Genomic DNA, 16,149 nt, shown 5'->3' with positions numbered 1-16,149 from the left:
TGCGAGGTACCACTGTAAAGTTATGGAACCCCCAAGCTTCACTTGCACTCTTCAGCACTGGCTAAAAACATTCTTGTTCAGGCAAGGGTACCATGATACTTAGAAAACTGAGGTAATTAGAATTGTCTTAGTATTTTAACTTTTGTATGTCTTAAAGTATGGTTGTGATTTTTTTTTTTACTGTTTTATCTTTTGTGAACTGCTTTGAATTTTTACAGTCAAGTGGTGTATAATTTTTCTGAAAGGAAAATGAAGAGAGTGTGAATAAGTCCATCAGCAGCTGGAGCATGACAGTTAAATACATAGTAAGTACATAGTAATTCAAAAGCAGGGTATTGGTACCTGCAAGGGCATAAATGTCTCTGCCATGCCCCGTTTGTCAATTCTGGTGCTATGTTTTAGGCTACAGTGAACTGAATGGACCTTGGGCTGTTTCCAGAGGCAGCTATATTGTAAAACCTGGTGACAAACTGTAATAGAGGCAAAGCGCATAGTGGGAACCTAACTACTTCCAATGAAGTAGAGCAGTTACTCTTTTTAAAGTGACCTTCATTGGGTAGCTTCTTCTCCCAAGCAAAGTTACTTGACCAACCCAGAACACTACAGTGCAATTCAAGTTATGGGAAGTTTTTTATTTTTTCAAAATAAAAATACATTTTAAATTGTCATCCCAGCATTACCCAAGTCCTGAAATTTCATTTTGAAAGCTGACGAATCAACAGGTTCTCTCACTTACCATTTACATGTCCTGGGACTCTACTGAGCAGACCCTGAGGAACCCTCCTCACAGATCTATGTTTAGTTCTATATCACTGGCTGCAGTATTCCAGTATTCATGCCTGCCAGGGGGTGGGGAAAAAGCCCATCTGTGTGTAAGTGAAAATGGCCTCCAGCATAGTTAGAAAAATAATTTAAAGAAGCAAATAGTCACAATCTATCCAAAGTTTCAGTATTTCCAAACCTTTTTTTGGGGGGGGGAGAAAGAGAGAGAAATAAGCACTGCTGTTTTAAAAAAAGCATTTGAAAATGCTTAAACTTTGGCTAAATTATGCCTATAATTTTTAAACTGAAAATAATTGAATCTTTTATTTTACATCTGTTTATGTAAACTGCTTTTGCATGATGCAAGTAAAACACAAAATATTCAATATGTAAGCCCCACTGAACCTTATATTGCACAAAAGGTGGCTTAACCTTATCCGGTTGAACGTTACAATGCCTCATCTTAAGTCTTTACTAGATAATACACTTCCCCACAGTTCAGTGCTTGAATGTTGGTAGACCATGTTTAGCAGCAAAGCCTGAAAGCACCCACAACCATGCTTTTTAAGGAAATTACAGTCATCTATCTTTATGTGTGTAGTCTGCCTAGGGGAACCTTATCTCTTTTTATTTCTAAAAAAAGTAGTCACAGACACTTTTTATGTTCAGTCAAAGTAATCCTCTATGTCTACCCTTGGATCCAAAAGATCTTCCCCATAGCGTGACAGATCCATTTGGTTGAGAATCAGGTTTTCAAAGGTTTCTTCTAGGTCTGTTTCTCCAATCAATACTGCTCCCAGCATGCGCCCATTCTGCATGACGACTTTGACGTACTCCTGCCCTTTAGTGCACCTGAGCATCAGATCATGGTCTGAGCCCAACCCTTGCGCGTTGTACTTTCCCAGTAGCACCACCTGGAGGAATGGGGAAAAAATAAGTTGTAGTCTTGAGAGTCCAAGTAATGCAGAAGAGAGCCCTCTGCTTTAATCTAGTTACTCTAGTACTGATTTGCTTTGGGTCTGCCTTGAGAATAGCCTCTACATCTTTTACAAAGGAAGCTCCATGTGGTGAAATTAGGTTTTAGCTACATAAATGTACTCTTGAGATTTGCTATGGCGAGGAATTGAGCTGTGCATATTTCCCAAGTGAGACAGTGATACAGCACCCACAAATCATGGCCTACCTATGGAAATCTAAACCTACTGCTATTGAAGATTAGGCGATATTAGTAGGGCAATTTACAATCATACCTGCAGTAAATAATTGCAATTATTTTGGAAATGGAAAAATCTGGATTACAGCGTTTTGAGGCAAGCTATATGAAGACACTTCAAGGGTAATAACTGGTAGAGACTACTCTGCATTTATGAATTCCTAAACATGGTAAGTTCAGTGCTAACCAGACACTGCTGCTTATGGATGGATTTCCTTTTGTAGGATCATATACTGTACTGACGAGGGACGCGGGTGGCGCTGTGGGTAAAACCTCAGTGCCTAGGACTTCTCCGCGGCGGGGTGAGCTCCCGTCTTTCGGTCCCAGCTCCTGCCCACCTAGCAGTTCGAAAGCACAACAAAGTGCAAGTAGATAAATAGGTACTGCTCTGGCAGGAAGGTAAACGGCGTTTCCGTGTGCTGCGCTGGTGCTGGCTTGCCAGAGCAGCTTCGTCACGCTGGCCACGTGACCTGGAAGTGTCTTCGGACAGCGCTGGCTCCTGGCCTCTTAAGTGAGATGAGTGCACAACCCTAGAGTCGGACACGACTGGCCCGTACGAGCAGGGGTACCTTTACCTTTATACTGTACTGACAGAAAGCAGTCTCTGGACATCTTGCAGTCCAGTATTTTACTCTGAAACAGTGTGCGCTACATGCTGGGGGGAGGGGAGGAAGGAAGCCAGTTAGTGTGCAACTCATCAGTGCAGTGAGAAATCTAGGTGTGGTAGCTTTCTGCAGAATTAAAATGGAATCGCTTGCAATCAAGCCATTCCAAAACAGTGAATCATTGCAGTCATTTATACACAGTTCATTACCTTGTAATTGAAAAACTTTGTCACATGAGCAAAGAGTTCAAAGCAAAAGTCCATGTCTGTAGGTTCCCCTAAAGTATCAGCAGCCATACATTTTGCAGCATACCATCCCATCTGCCTAGCCTGGGTCCAAAGCCTCATCTGGAAAAAAGATGGATATGGGAATCAATGCACCGAGATTGCAAGCGAGCGTTTTAGAAGAATGAGCATGTTTTCCTAGAGCCCAATCTCAAGTGCTCAGCTTATCAGAGAGCTACTATAAGGTACAGCCCTTGCTAAAAACATGGGAAGCATTGATAGTTACCCTTATATATGGGATCCACACACACAAAAACATCACTGGCTGAAGTGGTCCTGTTCGACATGCCTTTCCCAGGATATTCAAATAAATAATAATCCTATTCCTTTTCACTTCCAATTTTCCAGCCCCAAGGACACATGGAAGATGAATGAAGATTGTAGATTGGCAGACAACAGACGGATAGAACAGGAGTTTCTGCAGGTGGCTGTAGAAGCCGCTACAACATATCGCTGCTACAGTCACCTGGAGACTTCTGGCAGCTCGAGATACTTTATTTAGTATCCTCTGCAAACTGGGGCAAAGTCCTTTGGCCAGCTGTGGATTTGGCCAACAATTCCACCCCTAAGTTTGATACTTAAGGCAGGTGTGCATTCCCTTCTATTCTGTCGTTTAACTGAACTGCCAGATGTACAATGTGTTTAGGACATGAACAAGGAGAAAGCCCTGGCTAATTATATACCGGCAATACACTGATGGGATTAAATTACCATGGGGAAATTTCGTTAAACCTACACCTACACCATCTACATTGCCTTACTTGCTGCCAAACCGGACTAGGCTCCCATGACGTAGTGCAGATGTCCCCTGCCGCGTAGATATCTGGTAGAGAAGTGTGCATGTATTTGTCCACTGTCAGACCCCCATCTTCACCTAGAACAAACTAAACATTTAAGAGGTAAATGCAGATTTCTGCAAAAAAGTGGGTGGGTGGAAAACATAACATTGCTGGTCTTAATAAGATCTGAGGTTGGGGGCTTGCATGTGTCTTTTAAGGGTATTGTTATGAAGAAGCCACGCCCTTTGGCCCATCCCAATTTAGCTATCGGTATCCCAGTCCTTAGAGCTGCTGCCCTTGAAAAGATCTCAGGTCTCTGGCCACACATCCTCTCCAATCAAGGACTCTTGAGACAAAGATTAAGTGTAAGGGGACGCAGGTGGCGCTGTGGGTTAAAGCCTCAGCGCCTAGGACTTGCCGATCGAAAGGTCGGCGGTTCGAATCCCTGCGGCGGGGTGCGCTCCCGCTGCTCGGTCCCAGCGCCTGCCAACCTAGCAGTTCGAAAGCACCTCCGGTGGCAAGTAGATAAATAGGGACCGCTTACCAGCGGGAAGGTAAATGGCGTTTCCGTGTGCTGCGCTGGCTCGCCAGAGCAGCGATGTCACGCTGGCCACGTGACCCGGAAGTGTCTCCGGACAGCGCTGGCCCCTGGCCTCTTAAGTGAGATGGGCGCACAACCCCAGAGTCTGTCAAGACTGGCCCGTACGGGCAGGGGTACCTTTACCTTTATATTGGTTGTGTTTAGAATAGATTTATGAAAGATTTTGAAAACTTATTGATTAGAATATTTGTATGAGATTGTATGGGGGAAATACGGAATAACAGATACAATTTTGCTTAAAATGTATATAGGAAGTGCAGTGTAAGCGATGGAAGTCAATCAATGAAATTTTATTATTGAGATATTTGTAGAATAAATTTAGAAGAAATTCTTCCAATTTTTCTTCTTCTTTTTCTCCTTTTTTCTTTTCTTCCTTTTTTCTTTTTTGTATATGTGTGCTTATCGGAAATATATATGTATGTATGTATTTGCAGTATTTTGCTTGTATTTTGTAATAATTATCTTAAATAATTTTTTTTTTTTTAAAAAAAGGACTCTTAACTGCCCCAAATATTCAGACCGCAGTTTGACAAACAAGAGGCAGGGCTTACTAGCACCCACACTGCGGGAAGGACACAGGACTTCGAGTCTAAAGGTGGTGCTACGAACAAAGATTTCCCAAACACAGACTCCCAGAATGAGGGGGTTTGTTAAGTTCCACATGCTGCCCTCTGGGTCTCAGTTGGCAGAGCATGGGACTCTTAATCTCAGGGTTGTGGCTTCAAGCTCTACATTAGGCAAAAGAGTCCTGCGTGGGGTTGGACTAGATGACCCTTGGTCCCTTCCAACTCTATAAGTCTATGATCTACTCAAGCCAGAGCCCTCACCAGCCCTATTTCATACCCTTCTTCAGTGTTCTGGCCTGGCGGGAATGTGTCCTTCAACTCTGATAATGCCTCTAGCTTGCCAGAATGGAGGCTACAAATGGGGTGTGCAAGTGTGCAGAGAATCTAACCTATGATAAAGGGTAAAGGGACCCCTGACCATTAGGTCCAGTCATGACCGACTCGAGTTGCGGCGCTCATCTCGCTCTATTGGCCGAGAGAGCTGGCGTACAGCTTCCGGGTCATGTGGCCAGCATGACAAAGTTGCTTCTGGCAAACCAGAGCACTGCACGGAAACGCCGTTTACCTTCCTGCTGGAGTGGTACCTATTTATCTACTTGCACTTTGACATGCTTTTGAACTGCTAGGTTGGCAGGAGCAGGGATCGCGGAACGGCAGCTCACCCCGTTGCGGGGATTCGAACCGCCGACCTTTTGATCGGCAAGTCCTAGGCTCTGTGGTTTAACCCACAGCACCACCCGCACCCTATGGTACAAAAGTAAAAAGTTACATCTGTTGCTCAACCCAATTCTGGCATATGGCCCTTGGATGACTTTCCAGAAGGGAATGTGGCCCTTGGGTATGGAAAGATTCCCGTTACAATGATATTACATACTAGGAAATGGGTGCTATTAATGGAACTAAAAGGAAAACACAGCAAGCCAGATTCTACAAGATATGGGGATCCTCTTAAGCTGCATAACATTTCGTTCATTCGGTTCAAATTAAGGTACCCATAAACTGCATACTGCACAGCTCAATATCTCAGGGGACTTACCCACCCCAAATTTTATATTAATAGTACTTTAAATGGGTTGGCCCTTTTTGTTGTATTCTTAAAAGCCTTGCATAGAAAAACAATTTCATATTCTCAGTGTTAATCCTTACATTATTGCCGTCAAGGAATGGTTGGACATTTGGTACAACCCCGGTCGCACTGACAATGAAGTCGCAGCCATATATCTTCCCGCTGGTCAACTCAACATACACCGGCCACCTCTCTGGAAGAATGGAAGTTCAGACACACACAGTCCAGGTTATGTGGATTAGGCACAGAATCAGAAGTTTCCAGGTGTTAAGATTCATTTGTTCCTCCACTGGGATTGCCCTGGATTGCAGGCAGGGGGAGCTATAATTCTTCTAGTGGCCCCCTAGAGCCTCCTTAAGATGATACACTTGGGAGAGCGACAGCTGGACACCCGGGATGAGGAACCACTTTCACCCTGAGGGCCATGCTCTATTCTGTTCAACCTTTTGGGGCCCATCTGCCAGCGGGGCCAGGCACAAATGGGAGAGGAGTTTGTAAGTCATGCTTTCATTCTGCAAATAAGACCCTAATCTGTCCTGCACACTCTCTCTCTCTCTCTCTATATATATATATTATCTCCAGAAAGATTGGTAGATGATAGATAGATGATAGATATAATTAAATTAAATTTTCTGTTTAAAATATTAATTTTACATCCTTAAGATATCAATGACTTTCCTTCTTCTCTCTCCAGGGTTCATTTTACATATCATAAATCCTTGCATAATTTACAAAAACTATACCACTCAGTATTCCATTATTGCATCCTTCAAAACTTATTTACACTGTTGAATTTAACTTGCTGCTGCCAGCGTTTCCAGCTGTACACAATTATTTCCCATATATTCAATAAACGTTTTCCAATCTTCTCTAAACGTATGTTATTCATGTTCTCTTATTCTATATTCTATATGTGCATATTTTGTTAACTTGAGTTGCAATTCTTCTTTGGTTGGGACCTCACTCGTTTTCCATTTCTGGGCTAACAAAACACGGGCCGCAGTAGTTGCATATATTTTAAAAAAAGTCTTGCACTCTTCTGGACACACTGTTTACCTTCATCCATTTCTGCATTCCTCTCATCTGGCTGAACTATGGGGAAAGCCAGAGACACCTTCTCTGACTGCTGGAACTCTTCCCGGAGATAGATCTTCTTCACTTCGCAAAGGCTTTCAATGTGAACTTTGTGGGACAGCTGAAAAATAACAAATAATCGCATAACACCTTTCCTACTTAAGTTATGTGCGACCCCTACAGTGCGAGCCTTAACAAACTCATTTGTTTCATGCAAAATTTTATTAGTGTTTTTGATGCTGTGCTTTCTGGTCAATTCAGCTTGCTGCAAACTTTCAAGTGATTTTTTATGGTGTGATCTGGCACAGTATTAGTTACAAGCTCCTATTCTGAAAACTTTCATGGCGTATTGGATTTAAAAGTTGTAGGAAAACTATGTCCTAAAAGTCACTCTGCAAATCCTTAAGAAAGTACTAAATAAGTAAGAGGTCTAGATAAATTCCTCTGTGGCTCCTGTCGAAAAATTTATCTCCGTTGAGTCCTGGTTGATCATGTCTCTAAATCAAGGAGGCAGCCTAGGAATGTAGAGCAGACTCCCCTTTTCAGACATAATTGCCCAAGATATAGAAAGCCAGCAGGAATGAAGCGGTAGGGCCAGGGTCTCACTGCCTCCCAGTCACAATTGCTTTATTAAAAATATAGTTTTACTAATTTCCAATATATAACAATTACAAAAAAAAGAGGCAAAATCTAGTTAAGCTTGCCAAAGTCCAACCTGTGATTTTGGTAGTTGCCATTCTTCAGAGTTATCAGTAAAGTATTTTATTTTATCTTTATAACAAAGGTCAGATTGCCCTTCTTTAAAAACCGTTAAGAAGCCCATACTTGGGGTACATTCTGCATGTTGACTTGTAATGTAGTTTATTTCTGTAAACACCCTCTGCCAGAAGGGCTTTATATAAAGCTCCTGATGGTTAATGGGGCACAGGGGAACACCCGAAGGGGGCTTAGAATAAGCAGCCATACCTCTTTTGCTCCCTTAAGACATAAGCCTTCATGCCAGTCAGGGCCTAAGGCACTGCCGATTTCCCCCAGGTTTGCTGCAGCACTTTGTTCTATCTCACTTCCTGGGGGACAAGGAGGAGAGAGATAAGAACATATGCAATAGAGCAAGTACAGGCAGCCTATATATTTTCTGGGTACAAAGACAATACAGCCTCTCCTCAGCCGGGCAGGGTAAATAATAATAATAATAATAATAATAATAATAATAATAATAATAATAATAATAATTTTATGTATATGCCACCCATCTGACTGCATTGCCCGAGATGAGGTCTTTACAAGGTCATTCTTCTGTACAAGGTCCTTCTGTATTTCTTTTTTAAAAAAATATTTTTATTAGCAATTTCAACATAACAAATTATCAAACCGTATAATCGCATACATTATTTCCCCCCCCCCTTCCTTCCATCTCTCCCCGCCCCACCAGAGACTCCCCTCAGCTCCTCTCTCTGATTTCTCAGCACATATTATTCTCTGCATGTTATAAAATTGTACATATCCCTACATTATCTACCTAACATGCCAAGGAGTCCAGTTCATTTTGTTGTATTTTTAGATAATTTGTAAAAAGCTCCCATCCTTCCTTAAAGTCACAGTTCTCCTTGTCCCGCAATTTATATGTCAATTTAGCCAACTCTGCATAGCTCATCAATTTTTCTTGCCATTGTTCTTTCGCTGGGATTTCCTCATTCTTCCATCCTTGTGCTATCAAAACTCTTGCCGCTGTTGTAGCATACATAAATAAATTCTTTGTTTTTCTTGGCAGGTCTTGTCCTGCAATCCCAGGTCCTTCTGTACTTTTTGTTTAGTCATGCTGGCCACATGACCCAGAAAGCTGTCTGTGGACAAACGCCAGCTCCCTCGGCCTGAAAGCGAGATGAGTGCTGCAACCCCATAGTCACCTCTGACTGGACTTAACTGCCCAGGGGTCCTTTACCTTCACTTATTACGAGTGCAACCCAACTTCCCACCCTGTTCTTGCAGCAGCTATTCCCACTCCACAAACTCAGCTACAACGCTACTTCATCTCTTACGGTTTGCAAATGTTTGAAGTGTGAATGGTTGGGCCGATGCAACAGTTTTCATACAATATAAACCAATATCACGCAAGAGCCACTTTATAATGCCCGAGATGCTCTACAGTCAGACCTCGGGTTAAATGTGCTTCAGGTTGAGCGTTTTCAGGTTACGCTCCGTGGCGACCTGGAAGTAACAACCCTGGAAGTGGTGACCCCGGAAGTGTTACGTCCAGGTTTTGCCGCTTGCGCATGTGCAGATGCTCAAAATGATGTCACGTGCACGCGCGGAAGCAGTGAATTGCGACCCGCGCACGCACAGACGCGGGTTGCGTTCGCTTCAGGATGCAAACGGGGCTCCAGAATGGATCCCGTCTGCATCCAGAGATACCACTGTACAGTACCGGGTACTTCACCTGCAGTCGTATATTTTGTTCTTTTACAAGTGATCGGAGGCTCCGGTTTCACGGCACTCAGTTTTGGGATCAGGAACTCAGCCGCTCCTGCATCAAAGAAAGTATTCCCAATCGCTTTGTCTTTGATGGCCCAGATGACTTCGCAACCTTTGATTTCGTACCTAAAAAGAGTTTTGTTATTATTTTTAAGCTATTTTGTTTCTGGTGTATTACTGTAATTAAGGTGGGGGTTTTTTAAAAAAAGAAAAGAAAAAAGTTTAAAAAGCAACCTGGTTTACATGTCATTATTTTTCACATGAACAAGCAGTGGCTAGTGATTGCTCCTGAAATCACAGGTATTTTGCTCCTCCTCCACTGCTGCTACGTTGCTAGGAAATAAGTCACGGGCTGGATTGGTGTGTCATCCAAACCTGGCCTCCAAATTTGTTTCTCTCCATACAAACTATAAAATTCTAAGCCAAGAGAAACCCTGGCTTCCTCTTGTGGTTTGTTTTGGAGAGGGATACGCCATGAAGCCGGTGTTTGGACAAGTGAAAAAACACCCCAAAGACCATGGCTTGTTTCCTTGCAGGAACAGTGATGGAGCAAAGTGGCCATGATTTCAGCACTGCTACTTCACATTAAATCATAGTTCATTTTAACTAGGGTTTAATGTGAGGTGCAAACATGGCAAATTTAAAAAAATTGTTAAGTTCTCACACTGCATTCAGCGTTCCAAAAAGGCATGGATGTACAATAGTAGCACAAATTAGATCTATAGCTAAGATAGTAGTAGTAGTAGTAATAGTAGTAGTAGTAATCTATTATTTATACCCTGCCCATCTGGCTCTGTTTCCCCAGCCACTCTGGGCAGCTCCCAGCAGAATAATAATAATAAAGCTCTTAGCTTCACTTATTTTTCAAAAGAAGGAAGATTTACGTACACTAATTCCAGGGCAATGCCACCATTTCCCACAATGGTTATTCTTTTCGCTCTTGCCAGATGTTTCTGAAATTCCTGCACTTGACAGAGACAGACAGAGAGATCATTTTAGTAACATAAGAAGCTGCCATCTATTGAGTGATTCAACTGAGTTTGAGTTTGGATTTGATATCCTGCCTTTCACTCCCTTTAAGGAGTCTCAAAGCGGCTAACATTCTCCTTTCCCTTCCTCCCCCACAACAAACACTCTGTGAGGTGAGTGGGGCTGAGAGACTTCAGAGAAGTGTGACTGGCCCAAGGTCACCCAGCAGCTGCATGTGGAGGAGTGGAGATGCGAACCCGGTTTCCCAGATTACGTGGACTACCACTCCTAACCACTACACCACACTGGCTCTCAATTGGCCTGCCAAGCTCAGGATCATCAACCTTGGGTTATGAACAACAGTCTCTTCTGGTCCCACAGGAGTTGCCAGGAACTGAACCCAGGGCAAACTATGTACAAAGTAGATACTCTACCATTGAACTGTGGCCCTTCCTCTGTTATTGCAACAGAGCTGACCCCATTTGACCCCAAAACAAACCAAATTTAATCACCAGTTAAAACAAAGAGGGAGGGGCTCCCTATTTGGGGGCAATATATATAGTTGAATAAAAGCAGTGCTATCTATCTATCTGGGCTACAAGTATGTGCAAAATCTTCTTTTCTCTCTCTTGTGGTTGTCTTTCTTTCCACATTTTACATTTATTTCCAATTTTTCTGTCCCATTAAGCAATGCTGCAGAACTCCTCTGCTTAGAAACGCCTGTCAGAGGTGTTCCCTTTTGACTTTTTGGAAGATAGTGAAAACCCTCTCTTTTTTTATGTGTTCTGGGAGAATGACCCTGGCACACTTTGTGTTGCACGGTTATTTCTGGCTTAGACCTCACCAGATTCATAAATCTATGTCTGCGTCAGAGAGTGCTGAAAGCACACAAACAGCATTACCGCTGCGCTGTCTGTATCGCGGATTCCCAACACGAAGGGGTTTCTTTCAGTAATCAGCTTTGGCCTTGCTCCAGCACACAGACAAAGTTTTTCGTAGATGTACTCCTGACCGGCTTCTGTGATTATTTTCTGCAACCATGTTATAAAATGGAAAAGAAAGAAGAGAGGGACATCTTTGAAGGGTCCAGTATAGCATGCCATTGATCCTTTTTTTTTTTTTAAAAAAAAAAGACTCATAGAATTGTACAGTTGGAAGGACCCAAGTTTCCCCATCCTCACTCTACATTAATCTCAGAGTCAAGGGTTCGAACCCCAGGTTGAGCAAAAGATTCCTGCATTGCAGGAGGTTGAACTAGAAGACCCTTGTGGTCCCTTCCAACTCTACAGTTCTATGATGGGGCGGTTTCACATTGAAACAAGGAAGAACTGCCCCTGTCCTGTGCAGATCGGCCTCAATGCTTGTTGAGCTTAAGCAACAGAAGCATTTGCGCACAGGAGAATGGAACGAGAGAAGCTAGGAAAAAAGAGCCAGAAGCAAATTTCCCACATGTTCTCCAAAGAGCTCCAGAAAGAACAGTGAGAACTTCCTGCCTGCGATACCTTGCACCATTCCCCCTCTTGTAGTTCACCAGCAATCCCTCCAAAGCTACTTCTTCAGTAGGAAGGCTGCAAGCTAGCCGGCTTCCAATGCAGCTGGATGAGCAAACACTTAAGATTTAGGCTGTCAATTCACACAGAGGAACACAAATAGGAAAACCTTCCTCTGGGTGGCAGTGTAGAATGTTCTCCAAAGCACTCAACTATGCTCCTGGCTCCTAAGAGCTGGTTTGATGCAATAAAGTGGATCCCCTCCTCTCACTCAGGCATCACTTGGGTATTAAAATCCAACAAGCGCTGACTGGCATATCAACTGCTTCGCCAATATCTGCTCCCGACAGCAGCAGTTTCTCACACCGCATCAAAGACCTGCTCTGGAAACCCCACCCTCAACTTCCTGGCCTGGGGCGGGGGTGGGCCTTGCCCCAGTGTGCATGCATTAGTTTCTGCCACAACCAGCTTAATGAAAAGTCAGCTCCCATCTCATCTTTATAGGTTGTAAACCAGTGCATGTGTAAGTCCTACTGACAGGGCCATACCCTAGTAGATTAAAATCACCTGACTCCACTGGTGCAGGAATATCTGGAGGTGACCGTGTTGGTCACCTAGTCTACAACATGAGACTTGATTTTTCATATCAAGACATCTCCGCTCTCATCCTGGAAAGAGAAAGCCATTTCTCATTCCAGAAAAAGACAAAAGGATGAAGGGTCCTCTTACATGTTCTTCACTCATCAGCTGTTTTACTCCAGACTGAATAACCTTAATGTTAGGGTAGCGTTTTTCTAAGATGCTGCTTGCTTGTTCTTCAACATCAAATTCTTCTAAAGTCCTGGAAACCTGTCAAAAACGAACAAACAAAAAAATCCTTCAGGTACAAGTCAACTTCCTAACCAAAACCTAGTAAAGGTAAAAGGAACCCTGACCATTAGGTCCAGTCGTGACCGACTCTGGGGTTGCAGCGCTCATCTCACTTTACTGGCCGAGGGAGCCGGCGTACAGCTTCTGGGTCATGTGGCCAGCATGACTAAGCCACTTCTGGTGAACCAGAGCAGTGCACAGAAACCTTCCCACTGGAGCAGTACCTATTTATCTACTTGCACTTTGACGTGCTTTCAAACTGCTAGGTTGGCAGGAGCAGGGACCAAGCAACGAGAGCTCACCCTGTCACGGGAATTCGAGCCACAGACCTTCCTATTGGCAAGGCCTAGGCTCTGTGGTTTAACCCACAGCGCCACCCGTGTCCCTTAACCAAAATCTACTGATGCACAAATGCACCCAAGAACACCTTGGGTTCTTGTCAACCCTGAAGGCAACCTTCATAGATGACACTCCCTTAGGTCTGGTTCGAAAACGCATACCCCTACCCAACAGCTGAACCGACAGCTGCAACTGCAGTGGGATGCTGCTACTGATTACATGTTAACTGGGGGAATTCAGTCTTTCCCAGTCCTAGATATTTGCAGGGACCTGCAAACAGCAGTAATAGCTGCAACGGAGAACACACACAAACACATCCTTAAAGCCAATCTCATTCAGCAGCCTGTTATCCCAGGGACCAGCTCTTAATGGGAAGCCTGCAAGCAGGACGAAGTGCAACAATGCTCTCCTCACCTGTGGTTCCCAACAACAGTTATTCAGAAGCATATTGCGTCCAACAATGGAAAGAGAACATAGCCATCATGGTTAGTGGCCAATGATAACTTTGTTCTCCATGGATTTGCCTTTGAAAGTTGTCCTGTAGCCCTATGATGCTTTGCCCTCCTCCTTCAGTCCAAGATGGTGGCCGCTGGAAAATCCAATGGGAGCAAATTTCCTACAGCTCATCTATGTGCCATGCAAAGAAGTACTTTCTTTGAATGGCCCTAAATCTTAGTATTAAAAGTGGGCACTGCTACAGGAAAACTGGGCCTGCAGTGGCCACTGAAACAGGGTTACAACAGTAGAGTAGATTACTTCACCTTACCCCAAATCCCCAAAAGCAGTTATTAGTTCTGTTCTCACCTGCTTGAAGTTTGTTACTGCTTTTATAAGAGGAGATGCTGTGACTAATAAAATATCATCAGAAGGAAACTCTGTAGCCAGCTGTTCAAAGGGGTAGAAAATATCAGAAGTTATTTTTAAAACGAGCAACTCACACCTATATTTTCCCAAACAGACAATTATTTAAATTCATCAACACCCCCTCCCCTAAGTAACTGGTATTAGCATCCTACCTCTGAAACAGAGGTCCTATTTAGACACAGTGGGAAGTTTTTAGCTTTCTTACTGTTCAAGGAAAAAGCCTATGTTAAATCATGCTGTGCATTATTGGAACATGGCAGATCTTGTCCTAGGGACGGGGAATGGGTTGACTGCTGCTTAATCAAAGTTACACTAAAATGCTTGCTTTCTGCGTTGTTGCTTTTAATGGGGAACCGTGGGAAGCCACCTCGGAAGCTACGCACCGCACACCCATCTTTTCATTATACGTCTATGAAACAACCAGGAAGTTTCCGTAGGGAAAAGGCGTGAAAGGGAAAAGAAAAGGCAAGAGGGCGCATGCGCACAGACGCGAAGACGCTACTTCAGCCGCTCAGCAAACGTCGCTCCAGAGGGCGCATGCGCAGAGACCGCGTATATGGCTTCGGAGGAGTAGGGACAGTACGTTACCCGCTCAGCGCACGTCACTCCGGCAATGCCACCTCCTACCACAACGAAGCGGCTCCGCCGGGCAGCGAGCTGGGGCGACTGGGCTGCCATAGCCGCGTCTCAGCCCTGCGAGACTCCGGCCTCCTCCTCGTCTGGGCGACTCTTCACCCGCCTCGTTGGTGTAGCCTGGCTACGGGTCGCCGCGAGGCTCGTAAAACCTCCGTTTGGCGTTTCCCACTTGAGGAGGCGTGACCAGAAGAACAGATACGACTCTCTGCTGCCCCCTACGGGCCATGCGTTTATATTACAACTAAAGGAGCGCAGAAGATTTATGGCTTGAAGCCAAAGGGAGATTTAAGGGACTGGATTTATTTATTGACTTTGGAAGCCGAGCTTTGCATTGGATAGATTATACGAAAATTGTCGCCGAGAGGAAAGGGTGGTTCTGAGCATAGGCTGTGTGCTGCAGATTTTATTTTTATTTTGCAATAGATTTCTCACCTTTTTCTCCCAAGGAGATCAAAGTGGTGCTGGTGGTTCTCAATTAATCCCCCACAACAACCCCGGGTTAGGCTGAGAGGCAGCGATTGTCCCAATGTCACTCAGTGGGTTGCATGGCTGAGTGGGGATTGGAACCCTGGTCTCCCAAGGTCCTAGTCCGGCACTTTAACCACTACGCTACGCTGGTGTAGATGACTTAGAAGGGGTGTCAGATGAATTCAGGGTTCTTCTGTTGCATGGTGGCAAAATGTGCCAGAATCCTAAAGGGCGTAATGTATGTGTTACGTACTGAGTTGAATAGGATCCAAAATGCAGCAGTCTGATTGGTCCTAGAACAATAGGATCCAGAATGCAGCAGTCTGATTGGTCCACAGAAGCCACCCAATCCAGCTCCAGGTGGCAGTGAATCTGCAACCTGATTGGCCTACAGGTGAATCCCTGAATTTGCCAATCACGTGGGGCTCATTGTGTTAATAATGTATATAAGGCAGACATTCTGGGGGAACTTCCATTCTTCCTTACCACTATGAGCTGAATAAAGAGCATGAAATCCACTCTCGACTCCGAGTATATTTCAGTATGTATGATGTGTGGAGGGGTGGTCTTGAGCTCCAGGGCAGGAAATTTAAAATCTCTATATAAGGGCAGGCACACCTTGGTTCTGGGTCCTTCTCCTTTCCTGCATGTGAGGGGAGCATCCTGTTGCAGCAGTTCAATAAAGATCAGGCTTACGAGCTGCTTTGCTTCTCAATATTCTCTGGTTGGCCTCTGTTATTTTCTCCTGCCAATAGGGAACCCACATAAGGACTCTGTACGGGCTCTTGGATACCCCATAAGGGAAAAGGGGAGGTTTTGTTTACAAGAGGCGGGATGTGTTTGCATTCCCTTCTGAGGTTCACAAGGCATTTGATTAGATGAACTTTAGCAAATGCAGCCCAGAGTTCCTACCCCCACATTGCAGGGAAATAGATGTTGGAAAGACAGTGGCTTACATCAACCCTGCATTGTATATCAATTTGTTTTTTATCTCCTCGCTGCAGTTTCAGGGGGTAGATGGTCACATCCTATATTCATGATTTCCACATATCAAGAGGCAGGCTGAGATTGATAGCATTGCCTGCCTTGCA

At 44.2% G+C, this 16,149-nt stretch overlaps 1 protein-coding gene across 2 annotated transcripts; it reads right to left on the bottom strand.

Moving 5' to 3' along the window:
- Window positions 1-611: 611 nt before the first annotated feature.
- PYROXD1 (pyridine nucleotide-disulphide oxidoreductase domain 1) lies at window positions 612-15,081 on the bottom strand. Of its 2 annotated transcripts, none has more exons than XM_081927152.1 (12): window positions 14,543-15,081; window positions 13,895-13,975; window positions 12,611-12,730; window positions 11,294-11,422; window positions 10,311-10,384; window positions 9,388-9,548; window positions 7,917-8,017; window positions 6,933-7,071; window positions 5,957-6,069; window positions 3,626-3,748; window positions 2,790-2,927; window positions 612-1,676 (listed from the first exon to the last, which is right to left on the bottom strand). In XM_081927152.1, exons 1-12 carry the CDS (start codon window positions 14,630-14,632, stop codon window positions 1,428-1,430), a joined length of 1,518 nt encoding a protein of 505 aa, XP_081783278.1. In that variant the 5' UTR covers window positions 14,633-15,081; the 3' UTR covers window positions 612-1,427. The 2 variants fall into 2 exon arrangements, with proteins under 2 accessions (XP_081783278.1, XP_081783277.1); XM_081927151.1 differs by having other exon boundaries at window positions 9,376-9,548; window positions 14,543-15,074.
- Window positions 15,082-16,149: the final 1,068 nt, after the last annotated feature.

This window comes from Podarcis melisellensis (genome assembly GCF_964234715.1).
Source record: "Podarcis melisellensis genome assembly, chromosome: 10".
NCBI lineage: Eukaryota > Metazoa > Chordata > Lepidosauria > Squamata > Lacertidae > Podarcis > Podarcis melisellensis.
Note: the sequence above shows the minus strand (reverse complement) of the source record. Positions and strands in the feature narration are given on the sequence as shown.